This window comes from Aplidium turbinatum, chromosome 14 (genome assembly GCF_918807975.1).
Source record: "Aplidium turbinatum chromosome 14, kaAplTurb1.1, whole genome shotgun sequence".
In the NCBI taxonomy this organism is placed as follows: Eukaryota; Metazoa; Chordata; class Ascidiacea; order Aplousobranchia; family Polyclinidae; genus Aplidium; species Aplidium turbinatum.
In genome coordinates, this window is record NC_137485.1 from 2,427,510 (window position 1) to 2,453,884 (window position 26,375).

The 26,375-nt window shown below is 35.9% G+C and overlaps 1 protein-coding gene across 1 annotated transcript in view; it reads right to left on the reverse strand.

Annotated features, from left to right (window-relative positions):
- LOC145783368 (uncharacterized) overlaps positions 1–15,027 on the reverse strand; it is a 30,752-nt gene extending 15,725 nt beyond the window's left edge. Inside the window, exons 1-2 of the mRNA XM_082595220.1 lie at positions 14,805–15,027; positions 2,626–2,814 (exon numbers count right to left, since the gene is read on the reverse strand). Coding sequence (XP_082451346.1) covers positions 2,626–2,814; positions 14,805–14,961 — 346 coding nt within the window. The 5' untranslated portion in view covers positions 14,962–15,027. The remainder of the gene's footprint in view (positions 1–2,625; positions 2,815–14,804) is intronic.
- Between the last annotated feature and the right edge of the window lie 11,348 nt (positions 15,028–26,375).

Here is a 26,375-nt window from a genome sequence, read left to right on the forward strand (position 1 = left end):
TAGCCCGCCAGCAACGAGATAGGTCGGCGCTGCAGGCTGTGCTGTGACGTCAACAAGGGTGGCGAACTTGCACTTGAACTCAAAAAACAAAACTCATTGAACTCGGATACTTCTAAGATTCCTTGAGTAACCAAAAAAAAACTTTACACATTTTGGTAGAAGAAAAAATAAAACCGAGAAAAGATTACTGAACAAACTTGCAAAAAATGATAACAAAACATTACAATTAAATAAAAAAGACAACTTTGCAAATACACAGAGTTCGAATAAAATTCTGCAAAGTTCATACGCTTCAGTTTGACATATTTAACCAAAGCATCGATCCTGCACCTTCTCGATTGAAAGGCTCAGCCCTGGAATTAGAATTAAAGGCTGCACCTTTTAACAATTTACCTCCTTTTTCGACTCTTTGAAAACCTTTAAAGTTGGGTTTGTGAAAAGATTAAAAGTGCGAGTAAGTTTGGGGGGTTTAAAGTGGGGTTATAAACTGTTTTCTTCATTTTGCATCAACTCAGGAACAAAACCTTTCAAAGAAAACAGAGAGACCACCTAGGTGACTAGGTCCTAGATAGAAGGATGACGTATCAAAGCCGACTTGTTTCTTAGCGTCATGCTTGTAAACAGTCTTTGTTTATGAACTGCATGTGATATAGCTAAAAAATGATATAAGCGTATGCTAGCTGTTATGACCAATAGTTTTGTGCGAGTAGGTGTGTATCAATTGTGACAACACAGATCTATCATTTCAATCGAGACAGATCGGTGTGGACAGAGAGACACTCGCTGCGTGTTTGCTTTCAAAGTCTTAATCCGTGCTTTCCTTTCAACCAGATTAACCGCTAAATCCTGGGTCGGTCACGATAGATAGTGTAAACATACTCCAAGCAAGGTGGACCAATCGTCTGTTGACTAGCCCGGCAGGACCTAAAAAATGTGGCCAATGCAAGGCAACCTATCTCAATCGACCATGTAACAAGGTAAGGTCCGGATTATGCGAACATAGAACAACACATGCTCGGCCAATCTCTTTGCAATGTCTACTGTTCGCACGTTCTGTTTGTTCAGCTTGTTCAGTCAGTGTCTGCAGCTTAGAGAATGTCAAGAAAGTGACTTCCAACAGCAGCGTGGGAACATAGTCAAGATAAATCAAAAATGATGGATCTGCCCACCAAGGCAATTATTTACATATTTTCTTGCAACAAAAGAATCTAGCGGCAGCGAATAACATTTTTGCTGCATAAACAATAGCCGGGTGGTATGAAGAAGTCTTCCGCATGTTGAAAAAGATTATTCTTACAGAGTTTCAACGTCCAGCAACCCTACTTTTGCTGACAAAAGCTTCAAAAACCTGATGGTCACTCCTGTTATCACATAGAAAGAAAGTCAGTGAAATTTACGATAAACAAACTTTAAAAGTGAAGTTCGTTGTTGAGTTCAATAAAAGTCGCTTTAGAATTTGAATTTTAAACATTTAAACCATTGTGTGCTTAATACATTCTTCAGGGGTAAGATTATCCAAACTGTTGTGTTAAAATTGTATGCAAAATCTGCATTTATTCCGACGTTTGAACAATTAAATACGTCCATCTGACTTCTTAAATTGGCTAAAACAATTACTTGCCCAACACATAACTCAAACCAAAGACACATAAAGTTATTTCCATGCTTTCTTCTTCTTCTTATGACTTAAGCTTGCACCTGGCACCCTTTGACACAATTATGGGTTATATTTTGCGGTTTAGCGAATTTCCGCATTATCGCTACAGCGAGACTCGTCCTTTCTGAAATTACCATGACGTAGCACAACCGCATTCGAGGGCAACTGACACACAAACCCTTGGCTTGTCAGCGGGGATTAATCTAAGAAAAGAGTCTTCCAAAATATCACGCACACAACTTTTTCAAATCCAAGTCGCAATCTAAACCTCACTCATTCCGCAAGGATTGACTAGGGTCAGCTACAACGACACAGCTTATTGCCAATTCAAAGTGGTAACGATTAATTCACTTTCTTGCGTTTTATCAGCATGTAGAACATTTTACCAATAAACTTAAAATAAAATGAAAATTAAAAATAACAAAATAAACCAAGAAAAAGAAAATATAACAAACATGGCACTGAAGCGACATTTTCACCAAATCCGTAAGTTTGCAAAAATAAGTTTTAGGTAATAATTGTAAAACAGAAAGTCAGCGTACGCAATTTAACGCCAGTGTGCTTATGCACCTCATACCAGCATTATACATGATGTTATTAATAACTATAATTATGCATGTACTTTATGTCATCACTGGTGGAAACTTTATCACTGTCTGCGAAAGAACACCATTGTCCGAAGAACCATCAATTACCTGCTGAACTTCACACACAGTGAGATGTCACTTGTGTAATGTTATAGCCATGCTAATGTCAACGATTACTCAAAAAGTACAGCAGCCTATGTAATTGTCTCCTCAATGGTTACGGTTTTGTAACATCTCACAAAATAATAATAATGTATTTTTAGGTAGCACTGAATTGCAGAAATATGTTGCTCTTAGTGCTTTACTAAACACACAATGCCGGCGCTCTTGCTTAAAGGCGTAGCCGGACATGCTTTAATAAAAAAAATACAGATAACTTACTTTTACATGTACTGGGCTCTATTCTTGAGTAGTGGCTATAATAAGACTTCGGACATTCTGCAACACATTTGGTTACAGACTGACTGTTTGCTTGTTCAGTGAATAAGAAAGTGCTGTCGGCACAACTCAGGCATCCGTTCCCAGACAAGTCACAATCCTGGCAGTAGACTCCGCAAGACATGGGTAGACCTGAAAGACAAATAACAAAGTATAAATACCCGTGGAATCTAAACTACCTACCCTTTGTTAATATCGTGCAGAGAGCTAAGCTTACAAATTTTTAGTCATTTTACTTGTGCTATACTGCACATAATCACTAGGTATAAACTTGAAACGTAAATTTGCAATGTTCGGTACAGAGCAATGTGACAAATATTTATCATAATTATGTATAGCAATGAAACTGCAATAACGTAACAACATGACAGTGATATACTAACATCCCAGATTGATGTCTCGCTCCTATATCTATAGCATCTACAACAATTAACCAAACCATACAAATTGTAATCTTTCGCAAAATTGTAATACAGTGATGATGTATTGAGTTGACAGCAACAATTTTGACATTTTCCCGTCATAATATGATCATTCTGTCATAATATGATCATCATCATCATCCTTTTGTTCCTTCCTCGTATGGAGGGTTGGATACAATGCGCCATTGTTCTCGACCATGAGCTGTGCGTACTGCACATTCATAAGTTAATTTTGTCCATTTTGTGATGTTTTTTGTCCAAATCATTCTTGGTCTGCCTTTACTTCTTTTACCGTTTATCTTCCCTTCTATTAATGATCTTTGTAATGAATTTTGCCTTATTGTGTGTCCGAAATACTTCAGTTTTCTTCAAATATGATCATTCTGTCATAATATGATCACTTTGTCATAATATGATCATTTTGTCATAATATATATAAATATTTTGTCATAATATCTGTTTGAATCTTGTAACCTACACATTTAAGTGATAAAATTTGTTTGCAAGTTATTTACAATAATCGAGTTCTATCAACTTATTCAGCATTGAGACTGTTCAATGTTCATTTTAAGCTTTAAAATAATGTTAATTGTACAATGTACATGGCAAGTAAACTTCTCACAAGTTTGAAGATGCAATGATGCAGGGGTTGTCCATAAGCCAATCTAAGGGTGTGCAGCCAGTTATCGTCAAGGCAATATGACAAAAGATTGCTAAGTGCTGATTTAATTCATAAAACATGCAATGTTGCAATTGCATAACTCGGTGCACTGCATGTAAGTGTGGGAGAAATTATCATCTAGAATTTGTAACAAAGTAACAAATGAAATCGCTTGATCGCTTCGCCCTGCGCGGACACGAGCGTCCTGTCGCCATTCATCATAAAAGGAAGTAAACAGGGGAAACACCGCGTGACAATCTATTTCATCTGATCTTGATAAAATGACAATTTGTTGACGCGATTTTTTAATGAAGTACCACGAATACTTCAGCACTTTATTAAACTCACATTGCTTATCGACCGTTACGCCTCATATCTATTTCATACAAATATGGTGAGGAAAATGAATGTTTGTATTTTTCGAAAAGATTTTATTTCACGCTTTTAAGTGAAGAAATTATTTGTAAACAGCATGACACAGTGACCTAGCCAGCAAGTTAGGTCTTTGTTACACTGATTCAACGTTTGCAGACGATAAAAAAGGGCTGTTTTGCTCGCCGGCAAAACTCACGAGCTGTTAGACTGCCTATATTCTTTTCTTTTGATACTTGCTGTTTTGCAGCACCATTTCCTTGCTGAATGCGTTCAAATAAAAGTTTTTTATACGACTCAAGTGGTTATGGTTCGATTCTTTACTAAATCAAAGTTCTAAACTGAACCGAGCACTTATCCCATACTAAAAGTAGTTATGTAACCTACAACACAGATCAAACAATAACTTATTTTCAAGTTTTGATTTGACGTCTGTAGAGATTAAATCTACGAGAAAATGACCAACTTTGATAGCTGACAACCGTACATCCAACTGCACTGCTATTCGACTGCTTGAAATCGCAGAATATTATATCAAGTTTTAGGACCGTTTAGCTTGAAAGTTTAGCGTTTAGCGTTTAGTTTCATTCCAACCATGGCTACCTAAAGATACGGCCTGAATTGTCACATTTTGCAGAAATTTTCAGATTTTGCTAACTTTTGGCGAATGTTTAAATAAATTTTTCTAAAAATTATATTTTTACGCTTTCTTTACTGCTTTCCCCAGACGATATAATAGGTTTTAACATCCTCAGATGTTGAAAAACAAAGACAATTTGATTTCGAAGATTTTAGTCAGACTGTTAATTTTTCAATAACAGTCTGATTCAGTGTTTTTCAACTTACTTTTTCTCATTTGCTACTGCTTCCCCAAGGCAACAAAAAGCTTTTACATCATTAGGAGACAGCAAAAAGTAAAGAAAAACTCAAAAAATGTCAGTCAAACATTGGTAGTAGCTGTAATCAAAATCTGCAAAATGTGACAAATCAGGCCTCATCTCCAGGTGGCCATGTTCCAACATATAACGGAAAATGTCACTACTATACCAAAATTGATTGTTGCGTGATAAACAATGATGAAAGACAAAATGGTTATACAAAACGATAGCTGGCATTTGAAACTATAACGGCGAATGCAAATAGTTTACGAATGAAAAGACATGAAAAAATAACACAAGACGTCGTTTTCTTTTAGCTATTTTTGATATATTTATTGTGGAAGGGAAATTTTCAGCTAATGTTATTATTTATTATCAGCTAATGTTATTTTTTTAGTTATTTCAGCTAATTTTATTCACAATGGCAGACTTGTATGAATTTTAGGAGAGGTGTTCTTCAGTTGATCTCAGTTGAGGGGAATATATTTTGAATGATCATTTACTTTACAACAATAGGGCGTAGAAAGATTTAGCTTACACGGAAAGGTAAGAAAGTTAATCTTTGCTTTCATGCATGTGATTAAGTGTCTTGCCCTAGCCACAGCTTTCTATTAAGAACACACAATTATGTTCATCCTGTTTAAGATCAAGGTTCTGGTTGTTTCAAGATAACTCATTGGATTAATTGGGCAAACCAACTTCTGGGCTATGTGTAAACTTGAGTGTGCGCTGAATCGTTATGAAATCAAAATTTTTTCCAGCCAATCCGGCGAATATCTTGTTGCTACTGGCGCTAAGTGGCATGTCCGTGTTTATGAAACAACCGGACACTGCTTTTTCAATACTGCACAGGGTGAGAAGTTCACTTCGATTATTTCATTTTTTACAATAAAAAAACAGAGATTGAATTATTTTACTCAGAAGCAAGAGATTAGCGTAATCATATCTGAAGTTTATCTAACCGGATTATCTAGTACATTCAAAAACTATGGAATTGCAACTTCCAATGTTTACTGGGCTATTGTTGACAGAGTAAGTGAACAAGGTTGCACTGCGGTGCGATGCAAGTGGATTATCAAGTACGTGTAAAAAATGTAGAACTGTAAATAGATGAGTCACTTGCGTGTTTGCATTTATTGTTTGACCTAAAAGGTTAGTTCACTTTTGCAAGAGTCTTCTTGTTTTTCGTCTGCCATTCTACAACAGCTTGGTAACTAATTTGCTAAACAAACCATGGAGTTAGAACTTCTGCGAAAACGAAAGATATTTTTCAAAACTCAATGTTAGCAATCATTTTTGAAAAATAACAACTGGTGATAACAACATTGATTTGAAGTACCGATGATGAAAACAGTTTATTTTTTGAAACGTTTTCTAACAGTTTCATCATCATAATTCGTTTGTGCTTTTTGGTCTTTATATTTTGTACTCATTTGACTAGGATAGAAGGAATTATCCAAAGATTTTTCAAAAGAGCGAAAGCAATTATGACATCATCGGTATTTCGTCGACTTCGTGCGGCATGATTGCGATCTTCTTGTTTTCAAAGCTGCCAGGTTGGTCGATTTTTAGATTACCGTCACATGGCGACCTAAATTTGATCCGATAATTGACTCTGACCGTGGACGTCGCTGTAATTGCATCTGGACTGGAAGCCAAACGCTAGGCCTCAATCTAGCACGGCAAACAGGGTTGCCATATTGACGGTTTTAACGCCAAATTTTAGAGATTTTAGCGTTTTTTAATGCGTTTGGCAGGCTACTTTGACTTTGACATTGGATACATTTTTGGCGTTTTTCTAATTTTTTTCAGCATTGTAAATAGTTTAAAAAACTCTGCTTTATCAATGCGCAGTAGCCTATTTACAAAACATCAGGTTTGAAAAGTCAACTTTTCCCGAATTGATGATGCTTTTCATAATATTGCATTTTGGGCTGATTTTGTCAACCCCGCAAGATTAGCTTTTTAGCCAGTCACACTTTTGCTACAAATGAGAGAATAAAATAATAAAAAAAAGCAAAATTAAACATTATCTGGAGTTGCCATCGTGAGCGTGCAAGACCCAATTTTGTTGACGATTACAGCATTTCGCTTTCAAAGCATATTTAGTCTCAAGTATCAAAGCAAGAACGCACAAACAAAATCAATGAAACCAATCAAACATCCAAAATTCATGTTTGAATAATATATTTTGTTTGTTGTTCCACAGACATACAAAACAAAGTCACTTCAATGGATTTAACATTTTTTATTTTGATCGCACAAAGACAACAAAGCGAACTCTATGCTAAAGCTTTATTAAAAATATTTGGGAGCGAAAGTTTCGTTTCATTTTAACGCAACATTTTTTACTTTGCTTTTGTTTTCTGCGAATTAAATGTTTTAGTAAAAATATCACTGAGTTCAGACAACTAAAAGTTGTTATTCCAAAACAAAATTTTGTTGCTAAAATTTTCATTTAAATCATCCTTTGACTTCACCAATAGTTCAAAAGGATGCCTGGAGTGATAAAATTAATCAAAAAATGTACAGAGTGCCACACTAAAGTGATGAATTTAAGTTTATGTATACAGACTACTTTTGGCACACAATTAAGTGTGGCTTCATTAGTATATAATCTTATTCAAATAGAGTCATGATTGAACAAATAGACGCACAAGAATATAATATAGCAGTAATAAAATATAAAAATACATATCAAATAAATAAAGCAAGAAATATTACTAATACTACAAAAAGTGCTCAATGTCAATGTCATCAGTATATAGTCTTATTCAAGTAGACATAACTCAGCAACAACACTACATCTAACATTATAAAAAAAAACAAATAAGCAAACGTTTTCGGCTGGTCATAAAACCCTTTTCAAGCCCCTAACAAAAATATATTAAAAGAAATAATACAGAAGAATCATATCACAGCAAAAAATATGGTTAAATCTAAACATTTCAGAGACTGCTTAACTAGCTCACACAAAATGATAACTGAAAAATTACGCAGCACAATGGGTCAAGTATTTGAGAGATAAAATTAATTGCTCAGAAAAAGACTCAAGCAGATTACACACGATGGGAAGAAGTACAACAGGGTGTAGGGTGAAACAGGCTGTAGAGGTTTTAGGAAGTAATAACTATATTTAATCTATAAAAAAAATATATGATTCTATGAAATTCTATAGATGAATAATATAAGTGATTCTATTTGAACAAGATAATATACAGACGAAGCTATACTGGTGCGGCAAAAGCTCTATAATAAATTGAATTCGCTAACTCAGTGCGGTGTTCTCTAATTTCTTTCAAGTTGTTACTTTACAGTATAAAATTTCCTTGCTGCATAAAAGACATAAGTTGTTTTCGGAAAATAATCAAAATCGTTGTTTTAGAAAAGTTTAGCGAGATTTATTGCTTTTTATTACGTTAATTTAATGTCTAACAATGACAGCAAACCATTGAAACTTAAACGCTTTAACGAGATCTAAATTCCAGAACAATGCAAATTTGTTAATCCACCGGTTAAGTAAATACAAATGAAGTTGCCCGGTCACCAAAGCAAGAAGAAATGCTCCAGCAGATTAAGGGCCCTCGTTAATTATTATGTAATAACTTCCAACCGTTCAGGCTCTCTCGCCATCAATTATATGATGGTTAGTTACGTGAAAACGACAAATCTCATCTTTTCAGGACCATTGACTGCACATAAACGACTTGCCATCGGGCCAACACGTAACAATGTGACTCAATAGAGTATATTTCTCCTTTTTTTTCAATTATTTTTCTTTCTCAAAGGCATGCTTGGTTGTCGCGCCAACCATCTTCATGAAAAGCATGATATGCCACAAAGAATCCAACTCACAATTTCATATCACAGCTTGCTTTCATATCATCACATAAGAGTGTTCAGAATGAAATTTGATCTTCATATACACTACAGCTTTCAAGCTGCCCTATTTCACACTTCCTTGCTACATTATGAAATGGACCACTTTTGCTTGTTTGGTTTAACGCCATATCATTGAAAATAACGCCTTTGCTTGTTGAAACAAATAGACTTACATTACGTCATTTTAGTAACAAAAGGCTATAAACAAATTGAATGAGGCTATTCACTAGGCATTTTGTTAAATAACATGATGCGTTCTACTCTTCTCTGCTGTTATTTAAGTTTTTCATTGATTGTTAATATTTAAACTCCTTTTTTTCAGTTTTAAAGTTTGCGGGCAATAATTTTGTCTGGAAGTTGAGTTTCATTTTGCATGTTTAGTTGATTTCAGCAACATGGTCCTGTGATTTGCCGTGCTAGACAGGTAGTCACTACCTTGTCTACCTCTCTGAAGAAGTCAACCGTGTCTGATTGACAAAACGTGGAAATAAAATCAGATTGTCACTTTATACATCTTGTGATAGTTCAGCTTAGTTTGCACCAGTAGAACGCATCATGTTATTTAATAAAAGGCTATCTAGTTTATTTGGTTGTTTACAAACAGAAAGCTTACAATAGGTAGCGCCTCAGACAACAAATCAATCGTTTTTTACATTGATTCAGCGTATGCGTCTGCAAACGTTGAATCAATGTCAAAAACAACTAGTTTGATGTATGGGGCAATAGACTACACCGCAGAAGGCTATAGATTAAAAGTAACACTCACAACCACAATGCTCTATTAACGGTGTGACAAAACAAACACATTAAACAATGAGAATCTTCAGAGTAGCCTGTATATGTAAATGTAGCCTGCATAAGTGTATAATGTGTTTATATAGTAACAAGGTTTTGGAGTCCAGCAGCTCTCATTTAATGCACATGCATTAAGGTGGCCGTGCACGGACACTATACTGAGTAAGCTCGGTCGTTATAACCAAAAATCAATGCTTTGAATAATGCATAATTTACAATTAGATTTGTCATAATAATTATTGTTTAAAACTTTCAATTCATTAAACTTTAATGGTTTGTTTCAGCTTAAATAAATTCATTATGAATTTGTTTAAAATAAATCTCATCCCGAGAGACAGTTGGACCCATTTAAGAGTTTCTTTTTGACGTAGAAAGTGATGGCAACTTTGGATTGTCTTTTCATAATGGACAGATTGTGAAATAAAATGTCATAAAAACTAAAAACAATTACGCTAAATTGCTTTAAAAATTGATAAATTTATATTACGTCAAAAGTGACGTTTGTATGATGCAAGAATAAACGACACAATCAGTCTCTACTGACAAAACTTTCGGGGCAAAAAATCACTTGCAGCAAAACATGTTAACTGCAATATTTTAGACAACACTACTGTATAATTGCAACTTTTGCATATTTTTTATTATTTTTTTAGGCGTGCTAGTTATAGACTAGTTTATGGGCTCTTAACCGGGGGTTCTCGCTCCCCTTAGGAGTGAGAGAGCCGTTCCTATGGGGACAAGGATGCTATGTTATTAGTGTTAATTACAAAGGAATAATTAGGGAATCAGGATTTTCTTGCCTGCTTAACATAAAAACCAAATATCTATTAGATCCTTGACATGCGAGTAGCATTCAGCACCAACACACCGCGATTTGATGACATCATCAATAGGAAACAACAACAAAAACGTCATTGAACTTGTTGCTCAACCATCGCTATGGAGATACTAATTTGCAATATTCAGATAACTAACAAATGAAGTTTTGATGAAAATTAGTAATGTAGAGTTCAACATCGAGTCTACCATTTCTAATCTTGGTGACATGATTGGGCAATGGAGAGGCTGTACGTATGCCATTGCAATGAGGGTGCAATTGGCCTGGAAGAGTTTCCGTAAGCTCATCCTTATTCTTATGGACAAAGACATTTCTTTCGGTAGTCGAGGCCGCATGCATAATATGTGTGTGAGAAATATAAGAAGCAAGCAAGTGAGTCTCATGAGATCTTATGAGATGCAGAGGATTGCGTTGTTGCGAGCACGTGCTACGCATGGAAGAAATCGTGTGGTCGAAGCAATTCAGTCGTTTGATATCCATGGAGAACAGGAGACGTTACATTTTAAAGACGGATAGAGACAAAAAAAATAAAAAAGCGCAATTTTCAGATTCCCCTTCTGTGGAAAGTACATATTGCGTTGCTTCATTGTCAGTTATATGAAATAAAGATTAAAGAGATGTAAAGAAATATTGTAATATTGTAATATGGATATTATTGTTCCTATCTAGGAAACAATAAATATGTAAAGCAATTACCCATGACAGGCGTTGCCGGCCCTTGGCGTCAATAAAAATAATTTTGCTTTCAAGCTCATTGCAAAATGCTTAAACTGCTTATAAATGCTGAAAACGTATTTTTGAAATGATATTTTGTCAAGACAACTCAACAACGAGACATTTGGTTTTCAAAGAATTAATCGGATTTAAAAAATATTATATCGTCTCGCATTCTTTTTAAGCCTTTTGGTTGTAAATTTAAAAGCTTTTACGTTAATGAACGTAGATTACACGTAATATTAAAAACAATATTTTAAAATCATTCTTATCACGAAGTAAATATTCTAGTCTTTCACATAATGAATAAAAATCATTCGAAAATTTTGGAATTGGAAACCCTTTCAAAGCCGTCCCGACAGTCGAAGGTCGTTGGTAAACACCATAATTATCATAGATAGTATTACTCGAGAGATGTTGTTCGATTTGGCGCCGAAATCTTCTGAAACGTCGGTTGCATCTGTCTCATGATCAGCTGTCGTGAGGTCACTTCATATTCCATGCTTATCAACGAGCGATGGCATTATGAAGCCACAAAGTGACACTGTTACAAAATAAAGTGGCATAATGACGTGTTCATATTACATCGACTCGAAATTTTGGTTTACGATGAAAGTTGTTTGCAACATTCCTGTTTTTTGGAAGGGAAACGTTGTTACATATTTGCGATTTAATTTCACACCATGTTGTTAAAAATAACCCAAAATAATTGTTAAAAACATCAAAAGTAACCCAGACGTGACGTCATGAACTATTGAAAGCAAAGTTGTCGAAAACTATTGTCCGTTCTTAAAGTAAATATAACTCGACAGTCAAAACAGACAAAACGCGAATGATCCAAGGCATTGTGGGTATGACGCCTGCATCCCAACTATTTTGATCCGTCTATTCAAATATTAATATAAGATTTCTATTCAGCCGTGCAGCTACAGCTTTGGCTCAGTTGTCACCTGGCTAGTGAAAGGAAAGATATCAAGGTAGCACATTAGCCCTTCCATAGTGATGCAAGCAGAGATGGGATTAGTCAAGCCCTTGAAGCATGTCGTCTTCTTTAGACATATTGTGTGACATCACTTCACTTTTATATTCAAGATAATGAAGCTGTGTACTAGAATTAAATCTAAAAACAGAAATTCGGTGCTTCGGTGGTATGATGAGCTGTGAGCGTTTAGCTTTGGACCTGAGCTAACCAGAACAAATTATATTTCGGGCAAGATCAATTTGTAGCACCATTCACTTACAGATTGTCATGGGAAATTGATGACAGACAATCACTTGGGGTTGGGCAAAAACCATTGTAAATAATTCTCTACCAAAAATACTTCACAACTGATACAGGTTATTCATTTCGCATTTTAAATGTTTTAAAATTAACAACAGTACACCATATTAGTTTGAACTTTCCCTTTCAACAGATGAGATTTGCTAAAATAGAATATCTGATAAACTAGCAATGGCGACACATTAGCATTTAACAAGAAAGAACAAGTTGCTAAAGTTGGCACACACTGGTCATAATTTCTAGTCAGCATATCTTTGCATTTTTTTACATTGATTCAACGTCTGCAACGTCTTGAAGTAGTCAGCCATGCTGCGTCAAAGCAGAGTATCCCATCATTATGCAAATCACTTGCTGGGTCAAGCCACTAAAACATTTGTGTTTTGCTTTTAAACACCTTTTGAAGACGATTTATGAAATCATTTTAAAGACGTCCACAATGAAATGGAAGAGAAATTCAATTACCGTCTGTTCCATTTTTACATTAGCATCAAATTTCACTTGTTCTTCAAATGAAGACTCTCAAATATGTTCAGCAGATATACTAAGAGAAATTGACGTTCGCGGAAGTTTCGTTGGCCTAGTAACAACGTACATTGGTAACCCGCTGAAGAAAAACGCTCGACAAATGAATTGTGCATAAACATGAACTACAGCATGCTTGTGTGACTCAACAATGACACAACTCGGTAGTTGCGACTTAGAAGTAATTTTTGCACGTTTTTCGACTGAATGGATTATAATTACTTTGGTTACTAATTCATTTCGTTTTATTTAGATGTTTCCTATGAGCCAACATTCCATAACCGATACTGCACTGTTAGCAACTGATGGGAGATGTGTTAGTGTACCACGTACGTCATGACAAAGAAACGAAAAGCGACTTTAGAAAGGAAACCGTGGTTTTAAGGTTTATCTGAGTTGTTTTGTGCATCAACAAACATGTAAGTAATTTATAAGGAAACTAAAAAAATTCATTAACCGACTTCCCAACAGCATTGAAGATATGCACTTTTATACCATCCCGTCAAAGATTACAATTCAAACGCAAACAAGAAGCTTCGGCGCATTTTAAACTAAAATCTAAACAATTTTAATCAATACGTCGTGCACAACTATATCTAGCCTACCAAGCCTACTACAATACAGCATGGTGTTTCAAACAAATGTAGTGCGGTCACTGTCACAATAATGCAAAGCTGACTTGTCTATAAATCTGGAACACCCTCAGTAGAATAGAACGTGCAACACTGCATAGTAAATTCCGTCAGTTTTACTCGTCTGAAGGCGTAAATCAAGTGACGTCACAATAAGGGACGTGAAGCTCAACTTTTCCAACAACTCCAGAAAAGGTTGATTTTCAATCTGTTAAATTTTTACATCTCGCAGCAAGCTTGTTTCCAACAAAATAAGCTTAAAACCACCTCTACTACTCCTATACAGCGTAGAAAGCGTACAATATTTTGTAAATCAGAAAAAAAAATCGTAACCTTTCTAGTGTGGCGGATCAGCCAAAAGCGGGTGTAGTTTCCCATCCTCTTATAATCCATACGTTAAACAAATGTAAAATGACGGATTTTGCTCGTTGGCTTCGCACCTAGCATTCCAAAACGATACAATTACTTTTTTCACTTCAAACACTTTCGCTCACCATCTTTGAAAGGTTTTCTTTTCAACTACGTTCCCTTATAACTTAACTATTACATCTCTTGCCTCCAAGCAAGGATGCTGACCTCATTCAACGGTTTAGTTTCAAAACGTGCTAATCTACACTGGATTTGAAAAAGTAGCCATCTATTCTGCATTGTTAGGTTATATTAGCACGAACACCCGGTAGCCGATGTACATTCCTTGACGAGTAAAAATAAGAGTTCATCTGAAAATGCATCACTTGTTCCAGCCTTTCCCTACTCATCAAATCCGTTTGAAAGAGACAACTTTCGAATATTCATACACAGGCTTCCGTATAAAAGGTAAATTGACGCAACTTGTGTTCAACCAACCGACGAATCACCCTATAACGATCTGGAGACGTTGTTACGACGGCATATTTTACGCTACATATCTTTTCCTTGTTTTGGTGTCACATGCGTAATTTTCTCTTTTGCTGCTCCACGTTGAAAAGTAAAGTTGAATTGAATAAATGTTCTGGTATCTTTCCCGCTTCAACAAATTAGTGTTGCTAATTTTAAAATAGGAAAATATACTAAAAATAAATGCAATTTTTTCACACGTTTGATGGAGACATAATAATTGAAAATAAAAATTTTCATCCTCCTACCTCGTTTTGTTCTTCTTTGCTTTGTTGTGTGACAATGAAGGCAGAAAGCAGACAGCAGGGCAACTATGACGTAACAAAGTGCAATTAAGTAACAAAAATATCCTTTTTTGAAGACAGTTAGCAGCATATCAGGCAAAATGCGAGGTTCTTTGGGCATTTTAGAGCGATCTCATAATCCGTTTTTGCCACCACAATCATTCTTAAGCCTTTAGGGCAAATCCTTAATTGCTAACAAGAATAGAAAGATTAGGGCTATCTTTGTCTGATCACAATGCAGCTTTGATAACAACACGGATGTATTAGCTCCACAACACACAAATAATCCGTTGCTTTCTCTCAATACAGTAACACGTGCATCTACTAAGTTTCTACCATATTTAACGTTGCAAATCGTTTACTGAAAAATAAAACAAAATGTCTGAAACAAATGTACACGTGAGTTAAGTTTCTTAAACAAAATTGTTATTGCGCAGTCATTAGCAGTTATGTTGTCTTCATGGTATAACCTAGGGCCTAGGCTATAATCCGCTGAAAGAATTAAATCTGTACTTTCACTTGGCTTATATTGTTATATTTGCCGCCCCAGACAAGCCAGACATCGAATCGCCATTTGCATGTTATTAGACATAAATTCAGCAACGGAATACAATGATGATATGACATTAGTTTATGTAGTGTAGTCTGCATTAGGAAACAAAATTGTAGCATCTTACTTTTCAATTAAAACTTCAAATTCGTAAAAGTTTTATGATTCTTCAGAAAAAAGCAACGTGACCTTATGAACTTTGACGTTATAAACTTTTTAAATTATTTTAAAAGTTTGCATTGCAGAAATAACTTCCGTCCTATCCATCATAGTTTTTCGATCGCCTGCGTGTAATAATCCGAGAAGCATGACTACAATGTTTGTTAACTAATGCTCGATGGTATGAGCATAAATGACGTCATCATAAAGTTCATATTAGCCACTTATTGATTGTAGGCTGAAACAAAGCCGTCAGATATTCATTATTAAAAAAGCTTTTGAATTTCACACACAATTTCATTAATAAACCTGCGTAGTTGGTGATAGATCACTTCTAATAATAATATTGTTATGGTTTTATTTATTGTCGCTCTACAACAGCTGAGGTCTTTTAGCGACAGGGCTCATTTTTAATTTTATATCAGGTTTACGATGTCGTCACATTATTATCCGAATTATTCTCACTGCGTTATGCAGTTACATAATCGTTACCATTTTTAAAGTCTTTGGTTTGACTCGACCTGGAATCGATCCCAGACCTACCAGAACAAGAGCAGAAGGCGATAACTACTCGGCCACTGAGCTGGTGTAGCTCCAGATGCTTGAAGTAGAGTGTGAAGCAACACTTTGGCTCAGAAAAAAAGGAAATACATCTCAATCCATCAATCATTGTTTATTTATTAAAAACAAAACACAAAAGTGACATATTTGATCGTATTCATCTCAGCATCTCAGTGACATATCTCATCTCAGCATCTCATCTTCAGCAAGCGCTAAGTACAGTCGACTCCGCTTAATTCGGACACTTTGGTTCCGCTCACTTTTGGCTGAATTAAGCGGAGAAACGGCTTTGTCCGAATTAAGCGGAAAATCAATTGTTCGTTTCATGGTATGCGTAAAGGCAGACAACGCATTAAAAATATCGTTCTGTTGCGTAATAAATGAATTGCAACTGCAATATACTGCAGTATTTGGCACTGATCGCATAAAACTAACAAGAGTTATACCATGGACTTCTAAATAGTAGATGCTACTATTTAGAAGTCCATGGTTATACCTTCTGGTTAGTTGTATTGTACAGTATTTCGTTACCAAGCGCTTCAACAAATATATTATTGTGTAACACACACATATAGGGTTGAAATAGTACAGTAATTCTTCAAATACTGTGTCCTGTGTCCGAATTAAGCCGAGAATTGTCCGAATTAACGGGATTTTTTTACGTGCAATTTTTACTTTTGTTCCGTTCCCGAGCATTTTGGCCGAATAAAGCGGTTGTCCTGGTTATCCGGTATCCAAATTAAGCGGATTCGACTGTATTTCATTTTTTTAAATCTATATGACACTTGGAATCAGAGATTCTATTCGTAATTCCATAAAGAAGATGAGAAAGGGCATTAAACTGAAAATGATCCATCAATGATCTGAGTTATAATCGGTATGTAACCATTAGTACTCAAAACCAAATTGCAATATTTGCTTGGTCTAATAACTGTAATATACCTAATAACTGTTTAATCACAAAACCAAACGTACCAAGGGGTGGCCTGAAGCCCTGATGAACAATGAACTAAACTGACTCTAAATTTCTATATTTGACCTGATAAAAATACCTGGTCACTTTCTTGCAGACATAGTTTTGCTGTGCCGCATAGTGACATTATAGTAGAAATCTTAGTAATTTTACCTTCATTCTAGCCATGACGTTGCTATTAGTGTGATGACGTAGTGGTCGACAGCAGCAACTAGCAACAATCCAATCTAGACTTCAACCAATCGCTTGACAGTTTTTCTGAACTTAATCTTCAAAGGATATCATAAAGTATTCTGAGGTGTAGAAGTTGGCTTGCCGCCAATACGTTGTTTAGAGCTCCAAGAAGTTCCACAGGAGGCAAAACGTTTGAAAAAATGTTTTTCAAGCAAAAATTTTGTAAGGTAAGTATATAAATCGTACGTATTCCAAAATAATGTACAATTCAGAACCTGCGTTCTGCCACTAATATTTTTTAGCAAGTGCTGCACGTGGATTAGAGAGACAATTATAAACTTACTGAGCTAATCAAGAGCTTGACAACTTGAGCTTGCGCGCACGTGGTCGCACAAGACGAACTGCAGTCGACAGATTAGCAAGAATTCGTCACAATTGCCCACGAGCGCGATAACAGAGCACAGCGCGCATTGTTGCAGAGCACGACAGCAGTTTCTAGATTGGAACTTGAATTTCAATCCACCCAACACACAAAAAAAAAATTCTAAATTTAAACAATCGGATCATAAAAAAGATTTTTCCAACTTTTTATTAAAACATCACCAAAGTATGTAAATTTACGTCATAATTTGCCAATAAAAATGTTTAACCGCAGAAAAAGTTGTTGTTTTAAAATCGATTGGCTAAAAATATTGCAAAATTGCAAAATCAATAAATAAGACATTTTAAAGAAGCATTACACGTCTAATGAAATAAATAACTCAAAACTTTCTTTTTTTCCATTCGATGTCGTGCTGTGCGACATCTGTTTGCTACTTTTCGGTTTGTCACACTCAACTGAAATGAGCGCATCGAAAACCCGTTCAAGCTGAACGTACTTATTGAAAGTAATTTTGCGGCTTTGAATGCTTAATTTTAATACTCTTCTGCTAGGTCAGACATTAAGCTTACTGTATCTTACCACTTTCGCTACGACAACGCTGCTTGCTTCTAACCAACATATTACTTTGAAATAATAGACTTGATTTGAAGAGTTAATTTCAATTTTAATATTCCAGCTATTCCGCTGACTTTCACCAAATTTAAATTTCATTGCAGTTGAAATTCATTTGAAAAATATCGTAAACCTAATTTTGTAAAAGAAATTTATAGTCGAAACGTTTCGATATTCGAGCATGAGATTGATTTATAAGCCGCTTAGCAAGATCTGAATCAGCATTTTCTTTGAAAGCAGAAAAACTTTCTTATAGTGAACGAAACCACTTGACTCTATTATCATAAATAAAAATCGGCACATTTTAAATAAAATTAGACTACTGTTTCTTTATTAAGTCTCAAAATACAGATTTAAAAATAATAGCCTACTTTTAGTCTAAAGGTACTTGTTATCAATTACTCTGCTACTACAAATTCTTGTGCATCTAAAAGTAAAGCCATGATATGACTTCTCTCTTGTAAATACAAAATCCAATAGAGCGTAATTTCAACGTTTACTTGGCTTCATTCTTCTTCAGTTAATATTTTTGTTTATTCTAGCTTCGGTGCACGGCATTTAAATAATTCAACAGACTTTGTTATCTGCGTGTGTTTGCTTTAAAGATTAGCTTGTCCAACATTTCAAAGAACATTTCGATTTACACCTCTCTCCCACATATACCTGGTAGTGTGTGGTCATAGTTCCGCCTGTTACAATACAATGCTGGCTGTATCTATCATAAAGCTCAAGAATAATGAATTCGCTTGCCTTGATCTTACCTCTCCTCTTGCACATCTGTCAAAACAAGGTAAAAAATCCTTTTTTTGTGAGTTTATCCTCAAAGATTAAAGATATTTTTATCGAGCGTTTCGTCTAGAAAAGACCGGCTCAAGTGAATATTCTGCGGCGGTGAAACCTGATTACGTTGCGGCCTTTTTTGCCACAATTTTGCAGCAACGATACTTTTTCTCTCTTGTGGCAGTGGCAGTGCCAGTCGACAACTCCTTATAACCACCCTGCACGTTCACAAACGTCACATCGCATCAGTGTTGGGTGACGCACCGCAATTGGAAGGTCTTATGTTTATTCGGAATACTTTAGTTTTGTTGTTTCTAGACTGATATTTTTAGCTGAGGAATTAGGTCACTTAAACTCAGCATCGTGCTATGTTTAAGACCTAATTTTAGAGAAGGTCCTGCGTTTTCTGAAAATTTTTACGCCCCATGATATTCTTTCGCCCAAAGGTTCCCAAACGTTTTTGCTCGCGACCCCTTTTAATCTCCAAACATTTTCCGCGACTCTCTACGGTTAAATTGATAAGAAGTGCGAACTATACACTTTGCGATATTCTTGAAAGGCTTAATTTGAATGAAAACTAAACACAGGCTACCTGTACTCGAAGCTTATTGCTTTACATGTAGCCTACTGGAAACAAAACCAAAAAGCAAACACATTTATTCATTGTGATGGGTATGCTTTCTGCTACAAAGCAAGCCCAGCCATGGCTCGATGTTTGTCCATAATGGTTTCAAAACGGTTTCAATGTTGCTTAGTCTGGAACGATATTTTATTTTAATTACCGTCAACGTTGAAAACGCTGACTTGCTCAGATACGTCGAGACAAACGGTAGAAGTGTGGTTACTCCTGAGTCAGCTAATGATGGATCTCTTCTAGTCAAAAAGTGTGAAGCCTTTTTCCAGAAAATTCAAGCCGCAACTCAGAGTGAAAAGATAGGTCAGCAAGTTCTTCCTGAGACTTAAGAGATAGGCACTCGGTGGCTTAGGCTACTTTATTTTTGCATTGCAAATAGATTTTGGATCCAATCTAATTTGACATTGCTTTGAATTTGATTTTTGAAAGAAAATACTTTTGAAACTGTTTCAACAGATTTGACAAATGGTCCTTAACCAGAGGTTTAATAACATTTGATTTCACATCATTTTCAGCCAAAAACTCTTTATAAATGAGAACATTTCATTTTCAGATGTTTAATTTTTTTATGAACGATCAATTTTAGATTTTAATGTAAAAACATTGATGTTTTTTCATTTTAAGGACAAATTAAGTGCGTTCAATTTTTCAAGCAAATCTGACAAATAACGTAATTTCTAAAGACAGATGTTATTATGAAAATGGACTAATTAGTCGCAAACTTGTTCAATTAAAAAATCACGACTTTAACTTTCCACACAAATAGCCTGTGTAAAGCTTTAGCGTTTGAAGGCCACTTTAATTCGCAATGCAGTAAAAAGGGTTTTTAACTTCAATTTCACTAAATTTCAATTTCACTAAAAGGGTTTTTAACTTCAATTTCTACTTCACTACACAAGTTTGCAAAGATACAAGTAAGCTATATGAGCACGCGATTCTAAAAGTTAATTTTCACAGCACATTGTACAGAAGTGTATGCAGAATACTTTGTATGAAATTGGTATAGTCTCTGCAACCACTAAATTTCGTTACGAGACCCCTTGCGAAGTTGCTCTACCAGTTTGGGAAGCCCCCACTTGCTAAACAAAACTTCATCTTTCAAGTCATGTGTTCACCGAGAGGCCAAATTGTCAAACTGTTTATCGGTGTTTCTAATAAAAGAAGTTCTTTTGCGTGAAATTACAAGCTGTGGTAAGTATAGAGCAAGAAAGAAGCCACTTGTTTATTTGGACAAACGATTTTTTCATAACAGTTCGGCAACTTCAGTGAAGATTTAGCTAAAACTACCAGTTTCGAGGCAAGTAAGCCTTTGTGTGAAAGTTTTGATTCTGCAACGAATATGTTTTGTGCGGTGGATTAAAAAAGGTTTGAAGTAGTGTTGAAAATCTAAAGCAACCGAAATACTTGATTTTTATTAAATCAAAAATTTTGTCTGTTTTGAGTAACAATATTTCAAGAAATTAAATTACATTTTTCACTATACATCAATAAAAAGATATTACCTTCTCCTGGTCTGAAACAAATTAAAGTTAAACTGAGTGGCAATTGATAATCTATATTTATTCCAACGTTTACCAATCAGAAACAACTGACTTCTTCAGGAGCTAGATCAAGTCTTGTCTAACATACGACAGAGCACAGAACCATGTTGCTGTAGTGTAAATAATTAAACAAAGGGAAACTAAACCGCACCTTGAACCAAAACATGAGCCCGAATTTTCAAACTAGATAAATTTGGTGAAGTAGTTGAGCGGGTAAATGAGCATGTGATTGTGTAAACGAGTGAGGAGTGAGTTAGTAAATGATTGTGTGAGAGAGCGTGTGTGGTGTGTGTTTGTGTGTGAGTGTGGGAGAGGGAGAGTGTGTGAGTGAGTAAAGAAAAATACAGTAATACTAAACATTGAGAATGCCCATAAGCCCAGCCTCATGGGCGAAACACGTGTCTATTGCTGTCAATTCCTGCTGCACTCGACTGCCTAGAAAAACTAAAAATCAGGTTAAGCTACGTGTTTGGATGGAAAATGTTTGGCTCATGTTGGCTGACTTTGCTGTGTCGTTTGTGTGTCTTGTGTAGCCTAAACGTTTGGTTTAACTCGCACACAAAAAACATCTAATTTACCTTTTCACCTTGGACTTGCAAAGATGGCATTGTTGTCATAAAGCTCGTTATGTGTTCATCGATGAAAATAATCAAGAAGTTTCAGTGCGTGATCAATAATGATTCATCTTTTCGTAATTTACTTGTGGTCATTGTGATACCCACGACCCTGCTCATGAGAAAGATTAAAGAAATTTGTTTCTTGTTTTGTTACATGAACAAAATCTTTAAGATGTTTTTGTAACCTCATACAAGATTTATTGCAAAATTTGTTGTTTATTTTAGACTTTTAATGAGCTGAGTTCTTAGTTGATGCTGCTTGCTTTCTGAATTGGTAGATAACATCTTCAGACTACGTTTATTGTTTGTGTTAATACACAAGATGAGAATAAAACTATTGATGAAATCTCCTCTTGTTGCTTTTATGACCGAATTAGCAATTTTTTGTTGGATTTCCTCTCCATGCCAAACAGGAACAATAAGTGAGACAATGCGCTTGTTCTGGTGTATGACTTCATAGTTAACATAAAATTTTATAAAATTACAAAGCAAGTTCTACAAGAATTCTCAAGCAAAGGCAGTAGTCAGTGTCGTTCATTGGCGCAGTAATGTTTTTGTGTCAACTTTATGGAATCTGTGTTAACGAACTTGTTCCAACTGAAGGCGCATTGCTATTCACTAATGCTCTTTAACGACACCTAGTGTTTCTCGGCAGCCGATTTTTAGCAAGAATTGACAGCGATAGACACGTGTTTCGCCCATGAGGCTGGGCTTATCAGTATCGCACCGTATTCTGCCACAAATTTATTCGACCACCGCTTTACCAGTCAGTTTAACTCTTATCTTTGTGGAAACAAAGAAAGAGCCAACAAAACCAGCAGGCGCCAGGGCAAAGGACATTGTGAAGAAAGGGGCGTTCTTCCCGGCTATCAGCACAAGGCTGAGCATGTTGTGTTTTCCTTTTCAGCCGAACTTACAAACTGCGTGCTTTCTTCTTGGCAATGAAAACATAATTTAGATAATTTAATTTACTAATAAAATTTCTGTTTTTATATAGCGCTGTATCCATCACAGAAATTCGTTGTTCTCAGTGCTTTGCAAGCCTGCTTCAGCTAAGCCGTGAGGCATACTGATGTGATGTGACAAAGTATGCCCCGTTAGCTCAGTGGTTACGCGCCCGACTCAAGATCACGCGGCGTAAGTTCGACTCTTGGGGTGTGCGCTTGAGCAACGCATTTCAGGACTGCTCTCCATTCAGTGGCATCTAATGGATGGAATAATTCCTTGGCAACAACACTTCAGCAATCGGAAACTTCACTCTGCCAATCTCGGTAACCAGCCCTGCGTCAAGAGCCTCTACAAGTCTGCGAAACTATCAGGAATAACCTATGCGTAGTAGGCCACTGAGTGAGAATCAAGTCAGTGTAATCACACCTACGTTTACTGACTCATGCACTTGAGACTTTCTTAGTAGTTTCAGTGTCCGTCTCTGACACTGTAAAACTAATCCACTAAGCTGAACTTTAGAAAGCCACAAAATATTGTTTTGTCTCATCTCCATATTAAACGTGGTTGCATGAACAATTATATGCTATACAGGCCACATGGCTATATAGGCTACATGTCTTAATCTTTGTGATCCTATAAACAAAATTTCGAAACATTTCTGAGGCAAAGAACAATGAGTGATTATGGAGGTAGATTCGAGAACTAAACAAATTTAAACATTTCGGGCTTCCCCATAGCTCAGTTGGTTATGTTACTAACTTTGTGCATGAGGAAACTTTGGTTTGGCTTCAAGGACAGCTTTGCACTTTATATTTTTTACATCGCCATAATAAGGGGGGTTACGTTGTTCACTCAATTACAATTCTTCCCGTGGATAAGCTACACATGTAATGTTATTCAATTCAAAATGCAATTGGTTTTTAACCCGAATCGACGCTAAGGATGAAAAAACAATTCTGTTGAGCTGTCTTGTAAGTTCTGATCAATGTTTAACTTATTAAAGAAACTATTGAAATTTTGGTTCAACAACTATCAAAATTATTTTTATCCTTGTTACAAAAGAAACTAAAACAACACTATCACTGCAATTTTTCAGTTTAGACTATTTAAAACAACAAAACATAACATATCTGATTATTCAAGACTGTAGCATTAAGGTTCGGAGTCGTAGAGTCGTAAACTAAAATTTTGGAGTGTCCAGAGTGGGAGTCGTTAAAAAAGGCCGACCCCGACTACGGCTTGATACAGCACGATAAACAATAAGCTATTTGTTTGTAATACAGTTTCTTTAAATATTTTTTCTTGCTCTCCATATTGCGCAATAAATCTTTTTCCGAACATAGAAGTGGTTTCTGGTTTTGTAAAAGTCGTCGTTCGTTTCGATTTTGATCACAGCTTAAGTGAAATAAAATTGTAAAACAATGAAAAGCTAAAGTCGGAGTCGTCCAGCTATCAGCCGAGGAGTCGGAGTTGTATGCTTTTCGCCCGACTTCACACCATTGGGTTATTCGACATGTCGATTTTAGTAAGTAACTAGCTTTGCAGATACAGGACAATTGTCTGAAATAGGAGGCTAACACCTTCTTCTGGAGTGGTTGCAGTATTGACGATCGCGGTGAGTCTGGTGTTGGATTTGCCATCAAGTCTATTCGTATGACTGAACTGCCTAGAATACCCCGGTGGGGTTAATGACCTTCTAATGTCAATGCAGCTTTTCTTGGGCAAGAACACTTTGATTAGTGCTTACACCAACAACCAACACAACCATGACAAACAATATTGAAGCAAGGAAAAATTCCATAAACAACGATAGGCTACTTTAATTCCTGAATCGGAAAAGACATTTGTTCTTGGTGACATCAATGCCGTGTTCATTAGTCTTCTGCTAAAAAACTTCTTCCACTTATGACCTAACTACCACCAACATTGTGTTCTATATGTGTTACTATGTTCTGCCATCATCACAATGTTATAATTGCCACTAAGCATTTTGTAGGCCTACAGTGCAAGTGTTAAAAAAATGTCACTTCTAGTAAATAAACTAAATAATAAAATGATTTTTATCTTATTGATTATCAAGATCACGATCACACAAACAAGTGATGCTCCAGATCAAGATCGCGCCATCTCTGCTTGTTATATCTGCAATAAATTTGCATAACTGTTTATTGAAAATGTTGCAGTAAATACTTATGTTAACAATTTGTTTATTTTCGAATATTTTGTTTAAATTGGTTTAGTTTTGAATCTTTATCCTTGGACTGACAAAGCCTTGATAGGTTATTCCTGGCAGTTTCGCATAGGCCTACTTGTAGAGGATCTTGGCGCAGGGCTTGGTTACCGAGATTGGCAGAGTGAAGTTTTTCCGATTGTTGAAGCGTTGTTGCGTTTCTCAAGCGCACGCTCGAGAGTCGAACCAGCGCCGCGTCATTTTGAGCCGGCTACGTAACCACTAAGCTAACGGGGCTGCGGGTTTTCATGCGGTAATTCCATTTAAAGACAAATCGAAGTGCTTTTTTGTTTTAAACACACCGTCATTAAAACGAATAACCTTTCCGTGATCAAAACACCAACTGATGCCTAGTATCGAATAGTTTGTACTCAAAACTGCAGTTGAACAGGTCAGACCGTGCTCCAATTAATGAAATGTTTGCTTTGCAATAAAGATTTGTCAACTATTTTACTCAAAGTAGGCCTAACACTAAAATAAAATATAATGCATGTTAAGGAAACCATATCAAGCAAGACGAAACGTTAACAATAAATCGAACGTTTTCGAAGTCAAGAATTTTTCGTCTCCATTTTCCAATCATTTTTTTTCCAGATTTTAAACCTCCGGAACACCTGATTCTCTTCCAGCGACATATATTTTCCCATTTGAAACACAAACTCCATGATTGCGTCTTGCATAATTCATCTCTGCAACATTGCACCAAGTTTGGTTCCGTGGATCAAACCGTTCGACTGTTTTGAGCTTTCTATTGTTGTCCTCATATTGGGTATGCATACAATTGATCATTGAGAACAACACCTGCTAAACTAGACCTTGCGACTTTCATTGAAGGGACAATATTTTAACCACCTTGGCGAGGATTGTGATGTTCAATTGAGTTTAAATAAAAATCATAACTGACCGAACCGCCGACTACATATCTTCGTCCACTGGTAGAAACCAAAGCAAAGTGATAACGTCCTTCATTCCTTTCACTAAATTCTGTTCTATTTGTTCTCGTCAATGTTATAACATTCTCCAGATCGGATAGATCAATTGTAAATGCGATCATTGAAAACAACAGAAGCACCACGAAGCATTCCGTTTTTTTGGGTTTTAAACCGAGTTTACAACCTATAGCTTGATAAAAATTTTAGGCCCCTTTTCTAAAAAGTAGAGACTTACTAGTGATTTTCAGATGAGGGGGCGAGATGGCGTTAACACGGCCCTGTAGGGTAGGCCTTCTTTTCTTTAGGCTTTATATGTTCAGAGAGCGATAATTTTTGCATTTCACTCCTTTATATTTCTTTTTATATTTTCAATACAAAATCTATTCAAACGAGTAAACTAGTTGCTGCAAACAAAAAATTATCGTCAATGCAAGCTGAGTAT